General features: G+C 39.7%; 1 protein-coding gene across 1 annotated transcript in view; it reads left to right on the top strand.

Moving 5' to 3' along the window:
• Positions 1-24,700, top strand: part of LOC126236339 (E3 ubiquitin-protein ligase Su(dx)) — a 126,235-nt gene that overhangs the window by 53,846 nt on the left and 47,689 nt on the right. The window contains exons 5-6 of the mRNA XM_049945564.1: positions 8,454-8,588; positions 17,084-17,354. Of these exons, the coding sequence (XP_049801521.1) occupies positions 8,454-8,588; positions 17,084-17,354 (406 nt within the window). The remainder of the gene's footprint in view (positions 1-8,453; positions 8,589-17,083; positions 17,355-24,700) is intronic.

Here is a 24,700-nt window from a genome sequence, read left to right on the forward strand (position 1 = left end):
ACAATATCAGCTAGCACATTATTTTCAATAATAAAATTTGTTTTGGTCAAATTCTCACATTCTGAATAGTGGTGTGCATGCAAGACACTATCAGTGAGGACTGAAAATCCTTTGATTGGTTCATGTGTGTATATGGTATAAACAGACTTGCATCTGTTTGATTAAAGTATTGAAGGACATACCTTACAAATAAATAACTGTCAAGAAACCTAAAGCTGCCTACCTGTATGTCAAACTATTCAGCCGAAATCCTTGAGTAACCATTTAAAACTAGTTCTTAGAGTTCACACGTATTTCGTATTAGTGGAGATTGTTATTTGTGCACTATCATGTTTCTTGGTCACTGTTTTGTTTCAAAAGTTGAAAAGTAATAAGTTCTAAATGTAATGAGAATTAATTGTAATGTGTAATGGAAGAAGTAAACATAACAGCAGCCCAAATAGTTAAGGTGCTGAATCAGTGAGGTCTTATTAAGGCCTTCACAGACAGCAGTTACTCACAAGCACATTTCCCACGCCACATCCACACATCCCTCTAATTCTCTGACCACCCTAAAGAACCAGCAAAGACGCAGCCTGCTTATCAACCAAGATCATCGAAGACAGTAACACCACCACATATTTTTGTGCCCAGAACTGAGGACCATTTCTGCTCACAATCCTTCCAATCCCATCCAAAGTGGTATTCCACTGCTACCCAAACGCATGAAATATCATCGAGCTTCCTGATGTTACACCTACTTGCAACCATTTGTCGCATGTCACACCACTGTGAAAAAAATAGGTGCAAGACCTGTCGGTTTCAACCATCCAGGAACATGCTATTCCAGGGCTATCACAGGCATATCCTATTCTATCAGGAACATCTGTAAAAGCAATTGTATCATATACTAATTCTGCCATAACCTCTGCAGTTTTTTTACACGAGGGTTGTTTTGAAAGTAAAAAACATTTGTTACTCATTTTACAACATGTATTCATATCTTGGCTATTTTTCTACACATTAGATGTTCAAATTTAAACATGTGTCATAGCATTCCACATGTATTCCTGTGCCTCCTGAACTGCCACCAAGTTGTTGAACCAGTCACTAATATCGTCTTCCAGTTCGCTGTCATATCCACAGTGCTATATGCCCAAAAAAGCCCTTCAACTTGTGATAAAGATGGTACCGTATTTACTCGAATCTAAGCCGCACTTTTTTTCCGGTTTTTGTAACCCAAAAAACCGCCTGCGGCTTAGAATCGAGTGCAAAGCAAGCGGAAGTTATGAAAAATGTTGATAGGTGCCGCCACAACTAACTTCTGCCGTCGAATATATGTAGCGCTACACAAGCATGCTTTGTGGGCACAAAGATAAATACTGGCGCCAAAACCTCTGCATCAGTAAATAAATTAAAAAAAAAGGCAGAAGACGAGCTTTGTTTTTCTCCGCCCCGAGTTTCGACCACTGCATTTTCATACATTATCCAACGAAGTAAATACAAATTCCGTATTGTTCATCTTCGAATGTAGCAGAATTTCAATGTACTACGAAAATCCAACTGGCAAGACTGTTAGGGATGTTTGTCAATATGGCCAACTCTACGTTCCGAGTTTTTTCCTACCTGTGAGAAGAGATGGTTGCTAATAGGAACTCGATGAATTGTGAATCACATGCAGTATTCTCTTCACCATAAGAATAATACGAATATAAACATTTTGCCATGTATTCTTTCGTGTTTGTTGCTATCTCATTTAAATCCTCTCTGCGTAATAAACAACGAAACTAGTGAGACAACAGCAAACGCGGAAGAATATACGTATCGTGTCATGTTTATATTCGTATTATTCTTATGCCTAATAGTGATACAGTCAGAAATGAAGCACGGCAACTGACTAGATTTTAAATGTAAGATGACTAATTTCTGTGCAGAATTTGATGTACTAAAGAAGCGGCCGCAAAGATTTTCAAACGGAGGAAAATTTTCGCAAAACTCTCGTTCAGAACATGTTCTACCATACGCATGTTCTGTCATACGCATTTGGTTCTTGTTGATCATTATCAAAGAAAGCAGCAGTGTAAGTAACAACAAATAGCAGTCTCTTGCCATTGTTTCGCTAATGAGACGATTCCTCTTTTTTTTTAAGCGGCGGTAGCGCGCACAAAAGCAAGTCATGCACTATCAAAATGCGACAAACAATGCATTACACAGTACAGTAATGCATTTTCAGCTTAGAGTAACGTAAACACCTATAACAAAGAAAACGGCACTTATCAGATCAAAGCAAAATAAGCAATCTATTCAAACCAGACGAAGCACGTGAAAAAGGAAGGGTACCCGTATAAATACGGACGGAGCGCCTGACGCATAGCAATGGCTACCTGGTAAAGCTGAACTGCTAAGCTTACGACTCGAACCAAACTACTGTAGCTGTACCGTCTTTCATTCGACCTAAAATGTGTCTCATATTACAATGGACCAACTTTGTTTCGATTTGGAGGTGCGGCCTAAAACTTTTCTCTCCCCTTGAATTTCGAGTCTCTAATTTCAGGTGCGGCTTAGATTCGGGAATTTTTTTTTTCCTTTATTTCGAGTCTCATTTTTCAGGTGCGGCTTAGATTCGAGTGCGGCTTAGATTCGAGTGCGGCTTAGATTCAAGTAAATACGGTAAGCACTCGGTCAAGTTTGGGCTGTAAGGTGGGTGTTCAGAACTGCCAAAGCCAATCTTCTGTCATTGCAGCAGAATATGGGGGAGCAATATCATAAAAAAGCACAGTGAAGAATCATTTTTGTTATTATTATTATTATTATTATTATTATTATTATTATTATTATTTGAGTGAGAAAAATTGGTGCAGCTCCCATTAATTGTTTCTTGTGTTCATATTCCAAAATTCGAGGAACCCACCTGGCACATGCCTTTTTATAGCCAAAATCACCACTATCAATTTGGAAAGAACTGTGGCATCATATTCTGTACCCAAAACGCAAGTGTACAATGGTGTATAAACATTCCATGTGACTGGTATTGTCATCATAGTTACTCTTTGACATTAGTCATATAGACTATTCCATGCCGCTCTTGACAGTTAACTGGTAAGCCTTCCATGCTTATAAGCTATCCTGAATAGACATGTTTGATGTGGAAATAAATGTTCAGTTCTACCAGAAACCACATATTTGTTGACCATGACAATAACACAACGGAAGTACAGAAGCGTCCGATCTTACCCGTCGGCTTTGACCCATGACGTCACAAATGTAGCGGAAACGAATATAAACGACAATTCCACTATGGCGGATATAAAAACATCGCATACGTATTATAAACACTGAAATACACAAGTTTCACAAAAAGCCTAATGACTCTAACGGGACAAGCGTGGGAAATTGGGGGTTTTTGGGTGGGGACAAACTAAATATACACAAATGTAGCCACCGACCGCCATACAAAACCACGCAAAACAACGAAATAAATCAACATCACAAAACTGACCAAATACCAAAAAACACATTCCTATCCAGAATCGGACACTTCCCTTGACCTATGTAGCTCAACAGAACCTACCGATCACATCCTCCAATATATATATATATATATATATATATATATATATATATATATATATATATATATATATATAAAAACGAAAACTTCCCTTACACCTACATACATCTACAACAGCTCCCAATCGCATAAATTACGATCGAACAAAGATAATAATAAACAAGTGGTACTCGAGGCCAGGCAGGGGGGGGGGGCTGCGCCCCCCCTGACCCCCCCCCCCCCCCCCCGCCAAAAAAAAACCTCCCAACCTAACCTCGTATTCAGGGCTACGCTACAGATCAATGTGTAGGTATCTACAACAGCTCCCAATCACATAAATTACGATCGAACACTTCCGTTGACCTATATAGCTCAACAGAACCTACCGATCACATCCCCCAACACCAACCTAAAAAACCAACACTTCCCTTACACCTACATACATCTACAACAGCTCCCAATCACATAAATTACGATCGAACAAAGATAATAATAAACAAGTGGTACTCGAGGCCAGGCGGGGGGGGCTGCGCCCCCCCCTGACCCCCCCCCCCCCCCCCCCAAAAAAAAACCTCCCAACCTAACCTCGTATTCAGGGCTACGCTACAGATCAATGTGTAGGTCCCTAACGTCACGGGTCAAAGCCGACGCGTGAGATCGGATGTTTCTGTTGACACAAAACATACATCAAAAACAAAAAAAAACGGAACTTACCTCAAAAAAGTTCCAGCCCCACAAACTAGATTGGCCACCACAATCACACACAAATGCACCCTAACTAACCACTTTCGGCCTATACATTTTACCCACAGCCCTTAAAAAAAACCGAAAAATGCAATAGGCCTCTGGGACACTCTTCCGCCAACAGTACTCATCTAAATGAGACTGAAGGTTGGAAGAGCGCCTCTTCCCCCTCCCAAGAACTGACTTAACCGCCCCCCACATCCCCTCAATTGTGTTAGTGCAAGCCCCAGTATCATAATTCTTAAATTCTAGACTGTGGTTCACTACTAAATGATTAAATCCCCTGTCACCCAACCCCCTATAAGAAGAAAAAGCATCAGAAACTATTGTGGACCCGGGCTCTACATACTCCTCAATTAACCCCACTAATTCAGCCTTCGACCTCCCCTCCACAACCCTAAAAACACATTCAGTACCCCCACCCCCGTGAACAACAGCCCCCCACACCCAAAGACCAGCCACAGACTTCCCCCTCCCATACTTCCTTTTACCAAACTGCGACTCGTCCACCTCCACAAGCACCCCATGCCCACCCAACTTACCCCTGTACTTAATAAATTCCGAACACACTTCACGACAAAAGGAATACCAGTCTAAAACAGTCCTCTCACTCACACCAGTCTCAAACGCGCAAAAACTCTGTGGGCATCTATAACAAAAATAATATGTAATAAGCACAATCTCACGCATGCCCAATGTAGACTTCTCGAACCAGGTACCACGCCTTATAGAACGCCATACGCCATCTTTCCGGCAACACCACATGTATCTGTCGCTGGTCCGAGAGGCCGGAACTTTAACCAATTTCATCGCCTCAAGGCAAAGAGAACACTTAACAACTTCGGCGATTAAACCGAATAGTTGTAAGAACTTGATAAGTTCTAACGCTGTCTCGCCCATCATCGCCCTCAACCGAACACTATTAAGGCGGTCTTTCATATCCATTCCTAAACAAAAAACCACAACCAAATACACTCAATAACAAACTCACCCGACATACAGCAATGAGCATTAAATTAAAACAAACGAAAACCATGAACACACCACCAGAGAGCACCACAAACAAAAACAAGACTAAACTCCGCGCCGTAATGACGTCACACGCCACAACACGCTTACGTCACGGGTCAAAGCAGACAAGTAAGATCGGAGGTTTCTGTTGACCCAACACAACAACACGACCACGTCGACTTCAGTGTTCTGCAACGCATCGTAACATGAACGTTATTACTTCCATGTCAGCCGCACCGCACTCGTTCTCGCATGAAAATGGACAGTCCACCAGTCACCACAGAGCAGGTATGAGGAGCATAGTTAATAGGGCTACTATTAAACCTCCATCAGTCTGGCAACAGGACACGGCGTTGTGGTTTGTGCAGCTTGAAAGCCAGTTTGTCCATGTGCAGATATTAGCAGTAGTCGCAGCAGTAACAGATGACTTGGCCACCGAGATACAAGCTATCCTTGCTACATCACCCAATGCCGAATGGTATGCGTCAATTAAGAACGCACTAGTGATGCTCTTGTCACAATCTGAAGCAAAGCAACTAGAGAAGCTTTTACAGACAGCTTTTATGCTGTTTGCACACATTGGCAAGCAACACAGCGAACAACGATGTACTGCACAATATTTGGTTGTCCCAATTACCCTCAGACACACAAACAATTCTGACAGTGTGCACAGGTGATTTAAATGCACTAGTGCAAACAGCGGACAGGATCGTCAAGATGTATCCCGCAACAAACATGTCAACACCAACACTACTGCAAGAGAATATGTCTGCCGTGAGACTAGCATCACTCCAGTCACAATTAGTGGAGCTTACCATGCAAATAACTGCATTACAGATGATGCACATACATCAGAGACCACACTGCCAGTCGTCAAGAGGTCATAACCTCTTGCCATTGGCACAAAATTTGCACTTATACCTCAAGAAATTTGGCTACTAAACCTGAAACCATGGTACAGACAGTATGTAATCTGCTGCAGCCACAATACATTGGACCGTGCCTGGTGATTAGCAATGGCAGCCACACCTCCCAGATTAGAAGAAATAGTATGCCTACCACCATCACACTAGATTTACTCAAGCCCACATTTTTTGATGCATTGGACACAGCAAGAACTGCAGGTGGCAAACGAGATGATAAGAATATACCACTTGACAGTGTCTCCGTACCCCACGGCCAGCATGAGCTGCTATGGGCGCCAGGATCCTTGGAGAAGAAAACGATGCCGAAGACTGGTACTTCACATCCCATTCGAACCACTGACTAGTGGCACAATGCCAGGTTTCAGGAAAGCGGTGGCAACACACGCAGGGTGACGTGAAGTTTAATCTGCGATATCATTAATACCAGAGGAGGAGTTAGGTGGCATCTCATTATTTCCCCGAAAATGTGAGTGTACAGTGGTGTATAAACATTCCATGTGTAGAGTTTGTCATTATAGTTATTTGGAAAATTGTGGTAAGTTCCTATGGGACCAAACTGCTAAGGTCATCGGTCCCTAGGCTTACACACTACTTAATCAAACTTAAACTAACTTAGGCTAAGGACAACACGCACACACCAATGTCCAAGGGAGGACGCGAACCTCTGACGGGGTAGCTGCGCATACCATGGCAAGGTGCCCTAGACCACAAGGCTACCAGTGCGGCGTTGTTATAGTTACTCTTTGATGTTCGTGATATAGAGGATTCCATGCCGCTCTTCACAGTTAACTGTTAAGTCTTCCACGCTTGCAAGCTATTGTGCATAGACATTTTTATGTGGAAATAAATGTTTAATACTATCAGATACCACAAACCATTAGTGAAATGTCAGTTAAAGGCAAGCTCAGTCCATCAATAGTCAAATATCTGCTCTGTGAAATTTTTTCCCCTCAATCCTTTATTTCATGTCAGCGTGATATTCTTCATCACAAATATCCATTTGTCCACAATCAAACCAATGCTCCGTCTTGTGAACTTCATCACAATTCCATAAACTTTGGTTATCTATTTGCAAATTTCAATATGGTGGACTTTTTTAAATTCAAAGACCGTATTACACTATGAATAACACACTTGACAGTATCATTAATTTTGTCACACATTTTAAAACCGCACAAATAAACAGTAAACAACTGTTCCTGCTCGCTGTCAGATCATGCTGGCACAAATGAGTTGTAAGTTCTATGACATAATGATGAGGGTGATGGAAGAATTGCATGGTTACCCAGATCAAAACATTCTTTACTTTTAGAATAACTCTTATACGTGAGGATGAATGGGTATCTTTAAACTGTTGCCAAGTGCATTTGGTTATCTAGTGGTAGAACACGCTGCTAAGCACAATACACTACATCACAACAATATATACTGCATCAGAACTTGTGCCATCTGAATCCTACCCTCCAATGCCAGCTTCTTGGAATTGACCTTTGCAATCTGATTCTTCCCATCATTGTGCATTGCACAGAACTCCCCCTGCCTTTGGGCAGAATGAGGTTCCTTGGTGCCACATTTCCATTCTGTGCACCTGCTTCCATTCTGCCTTCCAGCCATCAGCCACCCTTTCCCAATCTTACCTCCACTCTCCACCTCCTTACTCCCCTCATCCACTATACCTGATATAACCTCTCACTCGATTCAAGCTGCAATTTAACTGTGTGGGTATATGTATGCTACCGTGTAGTCAATAGCTTTGAAGGAGGACTTGTCTGAAATTTTGCTACATTCTCACTCTTGCTTATGTACCTATTGAAATCTCATTGTCTCAGCTGCTTGGTGAATAGTTACCTTAAATCACTTCCATTATTTATGGTTCTCCAACAGCTTTTTAATACCATAATTACAATATTTATTAGATCATAAGTAATATAAATTGTTTTGTTGCTAATTTTAAAGTAATTTGTTCTATGAATAGTTGTTTATCAGTTCCCTGTCAGTCATTTTTGTGTTGTCAGCTCTCCTAAAACTATGGCCTTTAAATACAAGTAATTGCCAAGTGCAGAGAAAATGGCAAGCAGATTGGTATGTTGGATGAAGAGTAGAATGTATTTCTTTGCCTGATTTTTAGGAAGTGCTATAAGAAAATATGTTTTCCCTTTCTCTTTTAATCTTTCATTCAGATCATCAATAAAATTATTGCACTGTAACTTGAAGTATTTTAACTAATCAATTTGATTTCATAGGGCAACCAAATAATGATCCATCTGGAGCAAACAGGAGTATTCTCAATGGTGGTGTACGTGCAAGAACTCGTCAGCAAGGGAGCGAGAATCCTTTGGCTGGGTCATCAAGTAGAAGCAGTACTCATTCAGTTTCAGGTTTGTTTATGAAGTATTAGCCTTGTACAGTTAATGTTTAATAAGGAAAAAATCTCTAATACAAAGTAACCCACTACATGTAGAAAAGATGCTGCCGTGTACAGTAGAACAGCAGGTACCAAATTAGAAATTTCTTCATTTAAAAAAAATGGTAGAAAGGGTTGTTGAAGAGATTTCTTGTTGGAGATAAATTGTTGCACTGTCTTTTCTTCATCTATTTGTCTCCTTTAAACCAGCATATAGGGTGACATTCAGAAAACCGGGTTTCTCAGTAGGGGCTCGTCAGTACCACGACTCCTACTGTATGCTTCCTCTGTCTGTCACATCATAATTCAGAGGGTCTCACTAATCTCATCACCAAACATCCCCATTCATTCCTTTCGTCTCGACTATTTTAAATACGTACATTGTGCAACCTCTGTGACCAACTGCTACTTGGGTCAAGTTATAAGAGCGTCTTGTTGAGGGGGGAATTGTGTTTCGAACATAGGGTACAAGTGTGCATCAGCACTGCTTTAGTTCTCCTCTATCAACATTCTTTATGCTCTCCCACTCTTGCAGTCCTTGCTTAGTGAGAAGTGGGCTTAATTCCATTTCAGTAACCATTTCTCAGTCTAGTTACACCTACCAGGAAGAGGAAATGCACAAAATTAAACCATCAATATTGGTGCTTAGCAGAGTTAACTGGACATTTTACAACCAACTGGATGTGTTAGAACTTAGAGGCAGCATCCAGGATTAAGTGCATCCACCATGGTGCTGATGCATCTGCACCACAGTTTCTTGACAGTGTAGAAGAGAGTCTGTTGCATTGCAATCAGGGATAGGTGGTTTTGCTCCAAAGAGGTTCTAGTGTAGTCAAACTGTTGAGAATTTCCCAATCTTTTGTGCTGCAAAATATCAGTATATACTGAAAGAGAGCAAGAAAATACCTTTACAGGATTTCTGAATCGTATAAATCACATTAATTAACAGGTGTCTGTCATAGGTCAGTTTTTGCGGAAGCAGAGGTTTTACACCATTCCAATCTTAGGCTTCCTCTGGGAACTTCAGATAGATTTTCTTACAAATCTATTGAGATTTGCACACTTTGAGAAATTTTCATTTGTATGTATACTTGAATGGGGTTAAATGTACACAAGAAAACTGTTTGGGATATCCTGCTGTCTTTTGAGACATGGGAATAGAATGTCCAAATTCATAATAGTGAACTCTATATAAAACTAGCAAGGTCTCTAGTAAATGGACAGATAAAAAGTCTAATCACCAAGCTGCACAAGGGGAACACACACACAAAAGCTTTCAGAGCTGGTGGCTCCTTCTTCTGGTGTAAGAGTTGAAGGGGAAGGAAAAGGAGTGAAGGAAAAGGACTGGAGAGATTTAGGGGAAAGGGCACAGTTTAGAAAAGTCACCTAGAGACTTACTGGACGCGATGAGAAGGAAAGACAGAGTGTTGGGGCTACACTGAACGTGATTTGAAGACCTGAGAGCTTAAAGGTGGAAGACAGGGTAATTTGCAAGACAGAGATTACTACTAAAACATCGTGCACGAGTCAATAAGAGTGAAATGCTAAGTGCATTGTATGTAACAGAGGTGGGAAGAGGGACGGCGAAAAATAGACTAGTCAAAAAATGAAAGATGCAGAATACGAAAATGGAGTGAAGAAGGGAGTAGTTACAATGAATAAATGCTGATATGGAAGGAATTAACGTAAATTAGGGCCAGGTGGGTGGTGAGAATGAAGGACATGTTGTAGTGCTAGTTCCCACCTGCGGAGTTCTGAGAAACTGGTGTCTGGAGGAAGAATCCAGATGGTGCTTGTGGTGTCGTTTCACAGTTGGCTCTCTGTTTGATAGTATATGTCTTGCCAGTTACAGGTCTGGAATAGATGGTGGTAGGACGGTGCATAGAGCAAGTCTTGCAACGGGGATGGTCAGAGGGGTGGGAGCCATATGGTAGGGAGATGGATGCAGAAGGAGCATAGGGTCTGACAAGAATGTTGCAGAGATTGGGAGGGTGACAAGAAGCTATTCTATGTGTGATGGGCAAAATCGCAGACAGAATTGATCTCATTTCAGGGTGTGCTTTTAGGAAGTCATGGCCTTGTTGAAGTAGCTGATTGATAAATTCAAGACCAGGATAATACTCAGTGACAAGTGGTGTGCTCTGAACTTGTTTTTTTGAAGGGATCAGCAGTACCAGGATTGGATGTGATGGTCCGGGAAACCTGCTTTTGAACTAGTATGTTGGGATAATTACATCCAGCAAAGTCTGAAGTGAGAGTGGTGGTGTATTGCTGTAAAGAACCTGCGTTCAAACAAATGTTTGTGCCTCGAATACCAAGGTTATATGGGAGGGAACATTTGACATGGGAAGGATGGCAACTTTCAAAATGTAAGTATTGTTGTTTGTTAGTAGGTTTGGTGTGGACAGAAGTGTGTAGCTGGCCTTCGATGAGGTTGAAATCAGCATCAAGGAAAGTGACATGGGATTCAGAATAGGATCATTTGAAATTTAATTGGGAGAAGGTATTAAGAAATTCCAGGAATTTTAACAGGTCAACCTCACCAAGAGTCCATAAGGCAAAGATCTCATCAATGTATTTAAACCAAACCAGGGGCTGAAGACTTTTGGATCCCAGGAAAGCTCCCTCCAAGCGATCTATGAAGCGATTGACATAGGAGGGAGCCATCTTGGTTCCCATAGTCATACCCCTGATCTGTTTTTATGTCTGCCTCTGAAAGATTAAGTAATTGTTGGTAAGTATAAAGGTTATTAAGGTGACCAAGGAGGATGTCATAGACTTGGAATCAGATGGGCTTTGGCTGAGGAAATGTTCAGCAGCAGACCGACCATGTATGTGGGGGATGTTGGTATAGAGGGAGATAGCATCAATGGTGAGAAGCAAGGTGTGTGGCAGGAATGGGACGGGCATAGATTTCAGATGATGTAGGAAATGGTCAGTATCTTTAATATAGGAGGGAAGTCTTTGTACTGAGGGTTACAGGTGTTGATCAACTAAGGCAGATATACGTTCGGTGGGTGCTTTGATGCCAGCAGCTATAGGATGACCAGGATGATTGGGTTTGTGGATCTTAGGTAGAAGGTAAAAGGTGAGAGTATGTGTTTTTGGTGTGGTAAGAAGTTCTATGGATTGTGGTCTTAAGTCCTTTTGAGGGGCCTGAGGATTTTAAGAGTGACTGCAGGTCAGTTTGAATCACAGGGATGGGATCTTGGTGGCAGATACTGTATGTAGAGGTGTCAGACAGCTGGCGTAGGCCTTCACTAACATACTCCTGTCAGTTGAGTACCACAGTAGTAGATCCTTTGTCTGCTGGGAGGATAATGAGGAAGTCACCAGCTGGAACATAGAGCATGGAGTTCTGCAGAGGACAGGTTAGGGTCTTGTTGTAGGGACCTGAGGAAAGGTTGTGAAGTAATGCTGGATGTGAGGAATTTTTGTAAGGCTTGTAAGGGATGACTCTGAGGTAGTGGTGGTAGATCAAGTTGGGATCGTGGTCAGAACTGTTCAAGGCAGGGTTCAATGTCAGCTTTGCTGTTGCAAATTGATATTTCCTGGGGCGGGGGGGGGGGGGGGGGGGGGGGAAGTGCTTTGGGTGAGAGCTTGAGAACACTGTACTGTTGTGATAGGTTCTTGTGTTCTTGTGATTATGACTTATTACATGTATGGGAGGCAGTGGTGAAGGCTGTGGGATGTTAAGGAGGTGTCCAAGCTCATTTTGTAGGAGAGGATGGTTGGATTTTTTGGGAGATACAGAGGAACAGGAAGGGAAACACCACTGTCAAGGTTGTTTAGTAGAAGGTGGGATAACTTTGTGAGGTGAAGTCTGACATGTTGTTGCAGTCTGAAGTTGCTTGGCAGATGATACCATCCAAGGAAACATGGGAGGCAGATAACTGCAGGATTTTATTGGAGGAGAGAAGTCTGGTGGAGTGGAAATTGGTAAATGAGGCATATAGGTCGCAGATTAGTTGGGTAAGTGCGAGAGATTGCTGTATTAGAAACTTACCCATCACAACAGTACATAGACAGAGGGTGTATACAGGCAGCACACAGCATCCTGTTGCAGATCATCCTGTACAACATGACAGTCATGACCTCGCCTGTTTCACCACACGCACCATCTGTATTCTTCCTCCAGACAAAAGTTTCTTAGAACTCCGCTGGTGGAAACTAGCACTAAAACATATCTTTGGTTCTTGCCGTCCACCTGGCCTAAATTTACATTAATACCTTCTGTCTCAGCATTTATTCACAGAAACTACTACTTTCTTCACTATATTTCAGTTTCCTATGTCTTTCATTTTCTGACCTGTCTATTTTTCTCCACCCCCCCCCCCCCCTTCCACTTCTATTACATACAATGCACTTAGCTTTTCACTCTTATTAACTCATGCGTGATGTTTTAGCAGTAATTTCTATCTTGCACATTACCCTGTCTTCCACCTTTAAGCTCTCATATTTTCAAATCTCGTCCAGTGCAGTCCCCAACAATCAGTCTTGCCTTCTCATCCCGTCCGGTAAGTCTCCCTTGACCCGGGGTTCTGGGTGACTTTTCTAAACTGTGCCCCTTTCCCTAAACATCTTCAGTCCTTTCCCTTCACCCCTCTTCCTTCTCCTTCAACTCTTCTGCCAGAAGAAGGAACCACTGGCTCCGAAAGATTATAATAGTTAAGTCCCTTTGTGTGTGTGTGTGTGTGTGTGTGTGTGTGTGTGTGTGTGTGTGTGTGTTCCCCTGCTACCGCTTGGTGAATAGTTTTTTTTTTAATCTGTCCATTTACATTATATTATCAATAAATGATTATTTTTGTTGGTCTCTAGTAAGATCTAAGTAGAACATGCAATCTTGAGAATGGAACTGCTTAGGTTGCAGTTGAATGTAAACAAAGAGTAATATAAATTAAGAAATATGAAAGTCAAAGTTTTTTTCTGTAACAAAGAGGAAACAGTAAAGGCTCTGAGCAGTTGTATTAAAGAACAATTTTACTACCATCAAAATCAAAATAACTCATAAATAATCATGATTTCTGCTCAAAAAAAGTGTTGTGCCCTCATTTTTAAAAATTCAAGCATGTGGTACAAACATGTTACTATAATACAAAATTCTACTGTAGTACGTAGTGTGAAAGTCTGTCACTAGTCTTTTTTTATGTCACCAGTCTTTCGTTAGATGACTGCATCCTCCATTTTATCGCCATTCCCTACGGTAGTGCTGGAAATATTTCTTTTTGAGCAAACTAGCCAGTAACTCTGCAACTACTGTCCAGCTCTACTTTGATACAATGACTGTGTCCTCTATTTCCATTGACTAACCATTGACTTGCTAAACGCCTCGTATGGTAGCACTGGAAAGAACCAGAGGGATCACACTTATCAGAAACCCTCACTTTTTGCCAGCCTCTTGCATCGACTGATCATCTCTACACTAAATCTTCAGTTGTTTAGCATACCCTCAGAGACATTTGGAATGTGATGCAAGGTATCCTATTAAAGTTATGTTGAGGAAAGAAGATACCCCGGAGTAGCAAGAGAGACATTACCATGGCACACCACATGAAATCACTGCTGCCACCAACCAGTATCCTGCCATCAAATACTAGCAAACACTCCCTGAGAGGAGTGGTTTGCAGTTCATTTTGTAACTACCAGTAAATGCCTGTTTCATTAAAGAATCAAACTCCCAGGTATAAAACAGCTTTCAACTTCTTATTCGTTTACAACTGAATGAAATGTGTTAAATATTTGACATTAAGCATGTAAGTGAGAAAAAAGATTTGAAGTTATGTCTTAAGTTTGTTGGAAGTCATCATGTGCCCTAATGATAAAACACTGAATGAATATAGTCTGGGTAATCTGGACTAAGTTTAAGCAAAAGCTAGTTTTTCAAGCATCTTAATGTTTATATGATGTCATGTCTCCTGAACTGTTTGTCGTACAATGATATAATAGTGCAGATGCATTCACTGGTATATGTGAATATTATCTGCAAAATGTGCTAAACCTGTGATGTAAGATTACACTCTTAATGAGTAAATAATGATAGCATTTTAAATTTTTAAATTCAGTAAATAATTATATGAAATATTGAAAGTTCTCCCCCCTGCCGGAAGCCATTAGAAAGAGAATCTGCAACCGGGACTGTGTTACCGTGCCCTGGATTCATGTGACCAAGCAGTATTAACCAAAATATTGAACACGAATCATTGCGAGTGCATGTTTGGTGTATCTACATACCGGTATTACACTATATATTTCCCCCTGGGAAGAGATAGTTATGAATACTAATTAAATATATTTATCTTCCTTGATTGTGTTGTAGATGGCTTGCAGATAATTTCTGGCTACATTGTCTGTAGTGGTGGATTTGTTATTGTGCTGATTGCAACACTGTATGCCATTTGGTTTCTTGATATTTATTTTCTTCCAAAATATTTCTTTTAACATGATATAGTGAAGTACACACAAAAAGAAACATTTTCTTACCAAGCTCACTTTTAACTAGAGTGTCTGAATAACAACTGAATGCAACCTCACTGCTGAAACGTCTGGAAAGCAACTCCTTATGAAGTCGTAGTTGACACCTCGTGCACACCAGAAAGTTCTAGAAATCTACACTTTTTCCATGTACAATAATTTTCGATTTGTTGTTGTTGTGGTCTTCGGTCCTGAGACTGGTTTGATGCAGCTCTCCATGCTACTCTATCCTGTGCAAGCTTCATCATCTCCCAGTACCTACTGCAACCTACATCATTCTGAATCTGCTTAGTGTATTGATCTCTTGGTCTCCCTCTACGATTTTTACCCTCCACGCTGCCCTCCAATGCTAAATTTGTGATCCCTTGATGCCTCAAAACATGTCCTACCAACCGATCCCTTCTTCTAGTCAAGTTGTGCCACAAACTTCTCTTCTCCCCAATCCTATTCAATACCTCCTCATTAGTTACGTGATCTACCCACCTTTTCGAATTACAGTATCAATTATAACAAAGGAATAATACATTTTTGGAATCTGCTGTTTTAATGTTTCAACTGGGTGTTATTTATTATTTAAATTAATTTCAAATTTCTGTTTGAAAGTCCTGGAGTTTGTATTGTTCTTTCATTTACTAGAGTTTGAAATAAAGTGATGTTAACCAAAATCAATTTGTCAATTGATAACAAAATGTTTCCTTCAAGGCACATGATAGTTCTTCCTAATAACTTTTGTTTGTGTTGAAATATAATGTAATTCCATGTTCGTTGACATATTTTTTTTAAGTAACGTGTTTTCACTGAAATTAATACAAACATATAAAAGATACCTAAATTGGGAATAGTAAATCTCAATTTAAATATTCTTAAATAATAATCTTAAAATTTAACAGATTTATTTGTTGCTTATTTTACAAGTGTAATAGATTGCATGATAGAAAGATACAGTGTTAAACAAATAGTTATTTTCAAGTTAACGTTTCTCATTGCTTTATTGCTTTTATTGTTTCAAAATAATCAATGAGATGATGAACTTCTAATTATATATGTTATGCATATGTATTATGCATTACAATAACCCAAAAGAAATGCTTCCTTTAATCTCAACCCATACTGAATGGAATAATTATTTTTGTGTGGTTAGCTGTATTGTGTCATACATATAGGCATTCGTATCATAAAGTGTACAGGAGAGGTGGAACCTGCTATTTCATTAGATGGAGTTTTGCATACCCAATGATAATTTCAAGTTCTGCTTACAAAGAACTTTATAACCACTCGTTCTCAACTTAGAAAACAAATATATCCAGCATTGTTTCCAGGTTCTGGCACATCATGACAGTAACCAGAACTTCATGTTCAAGCAGATCGTTAGCTCTAAAGTAATTGTTGCTCTTTTGAAATATGCATATGAAACAGGTCAATTTTGTGACTCATTGAAAGAAGCTAATACTTAAACAGCTTTCCTCACACTACAAAGCACAGAGAATTTCCAAGTAGCTAGAGTAGCATTTCCCTTACAGGTACGTGAATAAGACAATAATGTGTATGGCCACCTACTGCCTTTTGTGGGTCCTAGACTTTAGACTTCAGTGTAATACTTAGTTGCTTTCGATGTGGATTAAGGTGATTCATTTCACAATTGATTGTTTGACATTTCCACGTTTTTGTCATCCTTTTCAGGGGGCCAAACACAAAGCAAGCTATAACTAATGTTCTACATGAAACAATTGTAAATAATAATTTTCAGCTTGCAATTAATTTAAAATATGTTTATTGTAAAGATTGGTACCCAGTAGAGGGTCACTGATTATTTCTTCCCATGTCGTATTAATCAGTAAGCTGTTTAATAATATGCTAGTGTCAATAACTGATTCCATTCTAAATTATTGTAGTTTCTTCTCAGCTTATCCAGTTTGGTATTCATTGTATGTTATTTTTGGTTTATGCTGTTCGTGTCTTTTCTTGTTTTCTGATAAAGTGTATTCTGCAATTACACAGGTTCCAATTCAATTACTCCAGCAAGCCCTCCACCAGCAGCCACAATAAATGGAACATCAGTGCAAATACCATCTGGCAGTGCATCTGTTTCGGGAGCACCTGCACTGTCAGCGGTACCATCACTCCCCACCATGAATGGTGTGCCAGCAATTAATGGCATGCCTAGTCCTAATCCTGTTGGTGTACCACTTGGACAGCCAGCAAATGGTGGCGTTGAAGCACCCACACAGAGGGGTCAAGCTGTAGGAGTTGAAGAGCCATTACCTGCAGGGTCAGTAGTATCTGATTTACCTGCAGTCAATATTCTGTTTCTAGTATAGTTTCCAATTTGAATTTGTAATGTTGGGCAAGATGGTTATGCTGAAGATTGACTTGTGGTGTTTGTACAAAATGAAAAGAGGAGAAAAACTTTTCAAGCAACTGTAGGTTAGTTGCACCATTGTAAGTAGGTAATGTAACAGGTTTTTGTGTCATCACCAATAAAAGATAGATGCTGTAGTGAGTTACTGTAAGACAGACAGTGACGGAATTACTCTTCTTCTTGTAGATACAAATCCATTACCTCATGACTGACATAAAATCAATACTAGTCACCACTGGGCAGTGTTATGTGCCCTACCACAGGCTGGTTATGAAAAGGTGGAAAGAATATATGAGAATGTTGAGGAATTAATAAAAGTATAGATGTGGGTATGAAAATCAGTCTTCACTGATGGAATGCTACATTAAGGGGAAGCAAGATAGCAGAATTATTGAAGAATATGGGCTGAAAGGAAGAAATAAGGGGAGATAGGTGTATTTGTTGTATTTAACAACATTATGGAAAGACTAGGATGCTACTCACCACATAGATGAGGTGTTGAGTTGCAGACAGGTACAATCAAAATGATACTAGAAATATTAAAGCTCTCAGACAAAGTCCTTCTTCAGAAGTGGAATGTCTCTGACGGTAACTTCTATTAAACAGCCTCTTCTAAAATCACAACAGCGAAGCTATATGTGTCATAGACTGGAAAATAGTAACTGAATTAAATTACAACTAAGAATTTAAGAATCAAATGCTGGACTGGGAAGTATGAATAGATGTAGTATAATGGACAGTCATCTCAGTTTCAAAGGAATGAAGAACATGGAGAGGATAAAGAAATGAGATACTGTACTTTTCATGTTTTTTCTTGTGAATTTAATATTCAGTGAAATGAAATGTTGAGTTATTGTAACTCTACACTGTGAGTATAAAGTTTTCATCTGAAATTTTGGATGAAGAATTGTTGCTGATTCAACTGCATGCCCCAAAATTGATTAAATAATATGGATATTGACTAGTTAAAACTGAACAAGTCAAAAGGGAAATGCTCTGAGCCACCAACCATAGGACAAAATAAATGTAACAAGCACAGCATGAAAAAGAATTCAATTTAATAACAAAACAAGTAATTATTGCTGGGGAGGTCACCAGATGTTACAGCAAAGGCAGACAAAAAAAAAAAAAAAAAAAAAAAAACACTATGCATGACTCAACCAAATCTTTAGGTTATCAATGAAAGAAGGAAATTCTGCAGTGCAAAAGAATGCAATTGAAAGCCAGCAGTATATATTATACAGATGTGAAATGAACAAGAAGTGCATAGAAGTCACTGTGGATTGATTAGTGGTGCATGCAGTGAGTATTGGTGTATATTTTGTGGTCAGAGGCAGTGGAGCCAGTAGGTTAAGTAAGGGAGAAGCTAGTGTCACTGATATCTTCACAAATGTTAAGATAAAAAAATATGAAAACTTACTTCTTTCTCCTCTGTGACTCCGCACTTCAACAACTGTCTCTTTCATGTTAGGATTTCCTGAAGGCTTTTACCACCGATATGTCATTAACTGGCATTTAATTATTACAAATCGTACCAAGAGTGACATGTTTGTGATGAAGCTTCTGTGTAATGTTGCCTTGAAACAGTATACTGTCCTAACTTGCAAGTTGTAATATGAAAGCAACAGAATATGATGCAATCCAACAGTACATCTGTAAAGTTTTTCATTTGTCAACTGCTATCGCCATTGACATTCCCATCAAGTGACACGTCATTTTGATGTCATTTCGCAGTAAGCTTCTGTTCTTACTGGCTTCTCCTATTTAAGTAAAGGCAGAATGTATGAGTGGATAAAAAAGATTGGAAGATGGCTATGCGTACAAAGTCTGACAACAAACGGAAGATCAAATTTCAAATCTGTGTCAACAGGCATGTTTTTATAGAATCTATGTCAACAGGCACATTGTTAGTGAAATTTCTGTGTAATTTAATTTGAATCATGAATTTGCATACAATATCCTCTATAATTTACATGGCTCAATGCAAGTGCATTTTTGGTATGGGGCTACATAGTTATCTTAATTTGTGCACCTATTAAGAACACTAGAACTGATATACACATGAAGAAGGTGCTTTTCGTGGTCAAATTATCACACAACACGAGGCCTGGATGCATTATTTTGAATCAAATAATAAAAGATAACTGAATGAGTTAATTGTTCGGGGAATCTCTTGCGAAGTGAGAGGATCCAGATAGTCTGTGTGATATAACAAAGATTTGAGCCTATTCAGTCATGCTGTAGAGCAGGCTGTTTCAATGCTACACATATTCTGTTTGTGGGCAGGTGCAGATAATGTAGGCTACCCACCTTACATCTCTGTTGCATGCATTCTGCACAAGCATACACTACATCCTGCCTCCTAGGCTGCTGGTACATCATCCATTTGCTCATCCCTGCCCACCTGTGCCCATGTCTACCTGCTTTCTCCTGGGTGGACACATGTGCTGGAACAGCCTGCTATAGACATGCATGGCAATTGGTTATTGAGTATTCCCATGATAGGCAGTTCTGTGTCCATTCATGTTTTCCGCTAGAGGCCAGCTGTTCAACTCCCTTACTGACCACGCAGATTTAGGTTTTCCATGATTTCCCTAGATTGCTGCAAGCAAATTCCAGTATGGTCCCATCCCTAAATTGCTCCAGACAGATGCCAGGACGATGTCTTTAAAAAGAGCATGGCTAATTTCCTTCCCCATCCTTTCATAATCTGAGCTTGTGCTCTCTCTCTAATGACCATACTCTCGTTGGGATACTAAACTCTAATCTTCCTTCCTATACAAAAAGCTGTTGTATTATTTATCAGTAGTGAGGTTGGAGGTAGTGGTAATATGTGGTGGTATAGGACAGGTTATAGAGGTAGAACTATGACAGGGGTAGGAACCATGGTCAGCGAAAGTTGCATAGTGATTTACCCTAGATGCCTAGGCTACAGTATAGGAAGGGTTTGGTGTGGAATGGCAGCAGCTATCGAAGTGGAAATATTACTGCTTATTGGTTGGTTAGATATGATTGAGGTATGGATATGAATATCAGTGATATGATCAATGTCCAGGAAGAGGGCTTTGACATTGGAAAAGAACCAGATCAATTTAAGTTAGGAATAGGAGTTAAACAGACCATAAAGATATTGGTCATGAATCTGTACGAAGTCCAGAGGCTCATGAAATATTTGTGGCTAAAAATGAAGTTGGCTAGTGTGACAACAAATGAGCTTCTTCATTTACTTTCACAGTTCATTACTGTGGTACTTGACCATTAGAAGTACGTGAAAGAGGTGCTTATCAGCTTTTGGACGCCTTGATGTACAGGACTGTTCCTTGTGACTGTACTCCTCCCATCCAGACTGAGCTGCACGGAAATGCTAATTCCAGTCCCCTCACAAGGCCTCGCAGTTGCCTCCACAGAACTGCATACACTCTGCACTAACAGTCATCATTACCAACAACTCCAGTTTTGAGTGCCAGAGATACAAAAAAATTATCATTGTAGAATGAATTGGAGGAAGTAGATGGTTGGGTAATGTGTTTAGAGTTTGACCAAACACTAGTAATTGCTACTCCGAGATGAATAGATTGGCACAGCAAAAGCTGTATCCACCTTGTAAGAATACTGACACTCTCCACCCTTCCCCATCCCTCCTCCAGAAAGATGACTTACTAAAGTTATTTGGAGGTTGTAGTACCAGGTAATTTTTTTAATGATTTATCTGAAATTTACGATACGGGAGACTTCCAACCGAATTCCATTAGTAGATAAATATCTGAACTATCAGATGATCAAGCTGGTATCTCAAGCTTGCACATTGCTGTGAAAGTGGTATGAGATGATCAGTTTACCTACTGAAAAGAAAAATGGTACCAAAAATAAGTTGAACAATGGAAAATCCGTTATGGAATATGACAATATTATGGAAAAGATAATTGCTACTCACCATATAACAGAGATGCTGAGTCACAGATTGGGGGGGGGGGGGGGAATCCCCTCACACACACACACACACACACACACACACACACACACACACACACACACATGACCACAGTCTCTGGCTGCTAAGGGCTGGCCTCAGCAACAAGAGAATGTGGTCATGTGTGTTTGAGTTGTGTTTGCACTTGTGTGTGTGTGTGTGTGTGTGTGTGTGTGTGTGTGTGTGTGTGTGTGTGTATTTCTGATGAAGCTCTTTGTAGGCTGAAAGCTTACTTTCTGACACTCTTTTTGTTGTGCCTATCTGTGACTCAGCATCTCTGCTAAATAGTGAACAGCAACTATCCTTTTCATAATATTGCCAGAAAAAAAGGGAGAAGGAAGAGAGGTGATTAGAAGAGGCAGACTACATAGCACAGATTTGGTTTAAGGAGAAAACATATATGAAAGCGATGAAGAGTTGAGGAAAGAGGAGTAGAGATTTGTTAAATATCAAAATTGCAGAAGTTATAGAAGTACCAATCAAATTTTTGTTAACCGAAGAAAATTACTCAACAATGTCAAAGATATATGTGGCAGCAGGATCAGATTCACATGGTCAAAGACTGCTTCAGAATAACTTGACTGATTTAAAATATTGATGTAGAATTGAAGGAGATGGTTTTGAAAGTAGACATCAAAAGTGGACTGTGGAAAACTGCTGGAGATGAAGAAACTGGAATCATTTCGAATGTGATGCTACAAAATGGTATTAAAATGAAGTGGACAGCTAAAGTATGAAATGAAAAGAATGTTTGAGCAAAGTAGCCAAATGGGAGACACTTGAGAGAAGATAGGACAGGTTAGGGGTACATTGGGGTATAACTAATGTTAAACGGATCAGTAAAGGGAGGAAAAGTGTAGAGACAGGCAAAGATTAATGTATGTATAATAGATGTTAAATGACCTAACACCTCCAAGAACAGATGCGGCCACTGTCCATAATTTATTAGGTATGAACTGATAAGTTTAAAGAACCAGAGGTCACTAACGGATTCGAGGGGAGCAACAGTCAATGATTGGCTGAAAAACGGGGGGAAAGGAATATGGGGAAAAATTGTGAACTTTAAATTAAATACGATGGCTCTTGTCGTCTTCACTAGGGATGATAAATTCAGCTTCCCTTTCCTATGCATGTTAGTAATAACGAAATAAAATTGCTCCTGATGCTATCAACCATTAAGACAGTTAATCACTAAGCTTATCTAGATGCAGATTACATGAAATGACACCCTGCAATTACAGTATCTCAATTTTCACTAATAAAAGTGCATTGTCTTTAAAATGTTCACATACATTTAAAGACTGGTGAAGCTAACTATTTCAGTAAGTGTTATAAGGCGATTGGAGCCCCGATCACAGTGGCAGGTAAACACTCTATATCAAATTTAATAAAGAAGCTGCTGAAAGACATTAACTATATTCACTGCAGATCATTAAAGGAGAATAAACTGCAGACTAACTCACACATAATTAGGTCAAACAGACACATAACACTAAATTCCAAGTGCTGATGTGTAGTAAAAATCATCAGGTTCCATCTCGGGTAAAACTGAGACAAAATCCAACTTTAGTGGTGAGAAATAGTCGAAAATGCACCTGTCAGAAAATAGTCAGACACCTAACTAGGCTCTGAGTTTTCTAAGTCCAGCTACCAGACTACCTGTGAAACTTTTATCTTCCTAAAGCACGTGCGGCTGGAATCGCCACTCAGCCTGACCTAGATGTTATTCCAACTAGATCACACAGAACACTCTGTGACCAACACAGATCGTGCACCAACTAGGTCATACTGAACTCTGTCCCCATCGTGATGACCGTCGCCCTTATGTAGCCTCGGTCCTCCCCCTCGGCGAAATTCCTGTATGCGCCACTTAATGAGGTTCATAGTTTTGTCAGCTTCACTTACATCTTTTGATACAAAGTACTTCTTAATGATTGGACTGCGTCATTAGTTGTGCGCTAAAGTGATATCTTACGTTATACATATAGTAATTTGCCCAGTAATTAAAGTTGAAAAATTGCAAACTTTGTTGCAGTACTGAAATAGAATTCTTTCTCTTCGTGTCAGTAAATACTGTTACAATATTTAATTTGGTATCACTTCCTTGATGCAGTTTTACTGCTCTTTTTCATTGTGCTACTCAGAATTTATGTATCTTTAATAGTCCATTAGTTATGGATGAAACTAGGCAAAATTATAAACATAAAGAAACAGCTTGTATAGCTTGTGTTACGACTTGTGCCAATGCAAACTGCCTTGCTCAGGGTGTATAGCCTCAGGACAACCAAGAAATCCAGGAAAAACCAGGGAATTTTTCATCCAGGAATTTTAGAGTAATACTGCAGCAAGAAAACATAAACGAGAGAAAATTTTAGTTGCAAAGAATATGCGCCATTTACAAAAAACAAACTACCCACAAAAACATCTGTCAAGAGCGAAATGTGTCAAGGGCCTTAGGACAAAGACAGTGCAATGAACAAATGAAGCAGATAAAAGTGAATACAGAAAAAAAAAAGTGTTTGATGGAGGCTGCAAAGTGGCTATGCAGAAATGGTTAGAGGACAGATGCAAGGATATAAAAGCCTGTGTACATTCGGAAAAGGTAGATACCACTCACAGGAAAATTAGATAGACATTTGGAGGAAAGAGAAGTACCTGTATGAATGTTACGATCTCCAATGGCAAACTGGAATGAAGTAAAGAAGGGAAACCTGAAAAGTGGGAGGAATGTGTAGGTTTATACAAGGAAAAAAAACTTGAGGACAATGTTATGGAAAGAGAAGAGGAAGTAGTTGAAGATGAGCTGTGAGAATAATTTGACTGGGCACTGAAAGAACCAGGGTCTCTGAAGCAGACAACATTACCTTAGAATTATTGAGATCATGGTAGAGCCAGACATAGCAAAACTATTCCAATATGTGATAATTTAAATTCCACAGAACATAGATGCCAGCAGGATTGAATATTACCAGATATTAGTTTAATTAGTCATAGTTGCAATATGCTAACACAAATTATTTACAGAAGAGTGGAAAAACTGGTAGAAGCTGACCTCCAGGTAGGTGAGTTTGGGGTTCAGAGGAATATTTGAACTCAAGGGGTAATATTGACGTTACAACTTCCGTGAGAAGATGAACTGAAGAAAGGCGAAAGTCTATTTTTAAGCCATTTCAAGAGTTAGTGAATGCTTGTGACAATGTTCATTGGAATACACTCTTTGAAATTCTGTAGGTGGCAGGATCAAGTACAAGGAGCAAAAGGTTAAGTATAATTTCAGTATAAAATT

This window comes from Schistocerca nitens, chromosome 2 (assembly GCF_023898315.1).
Source record: "Schistocerca nitens isolate TAMUIC-IGC-003100 chromosome 2, iqSchNite1.1, whole genome shotgun sequence".
NCBI lineage: Eukaryota > Metazoa > Arthropoda > Insecta > Orthoptera > Acrididae > Schistocerca > Schistocerca nitens.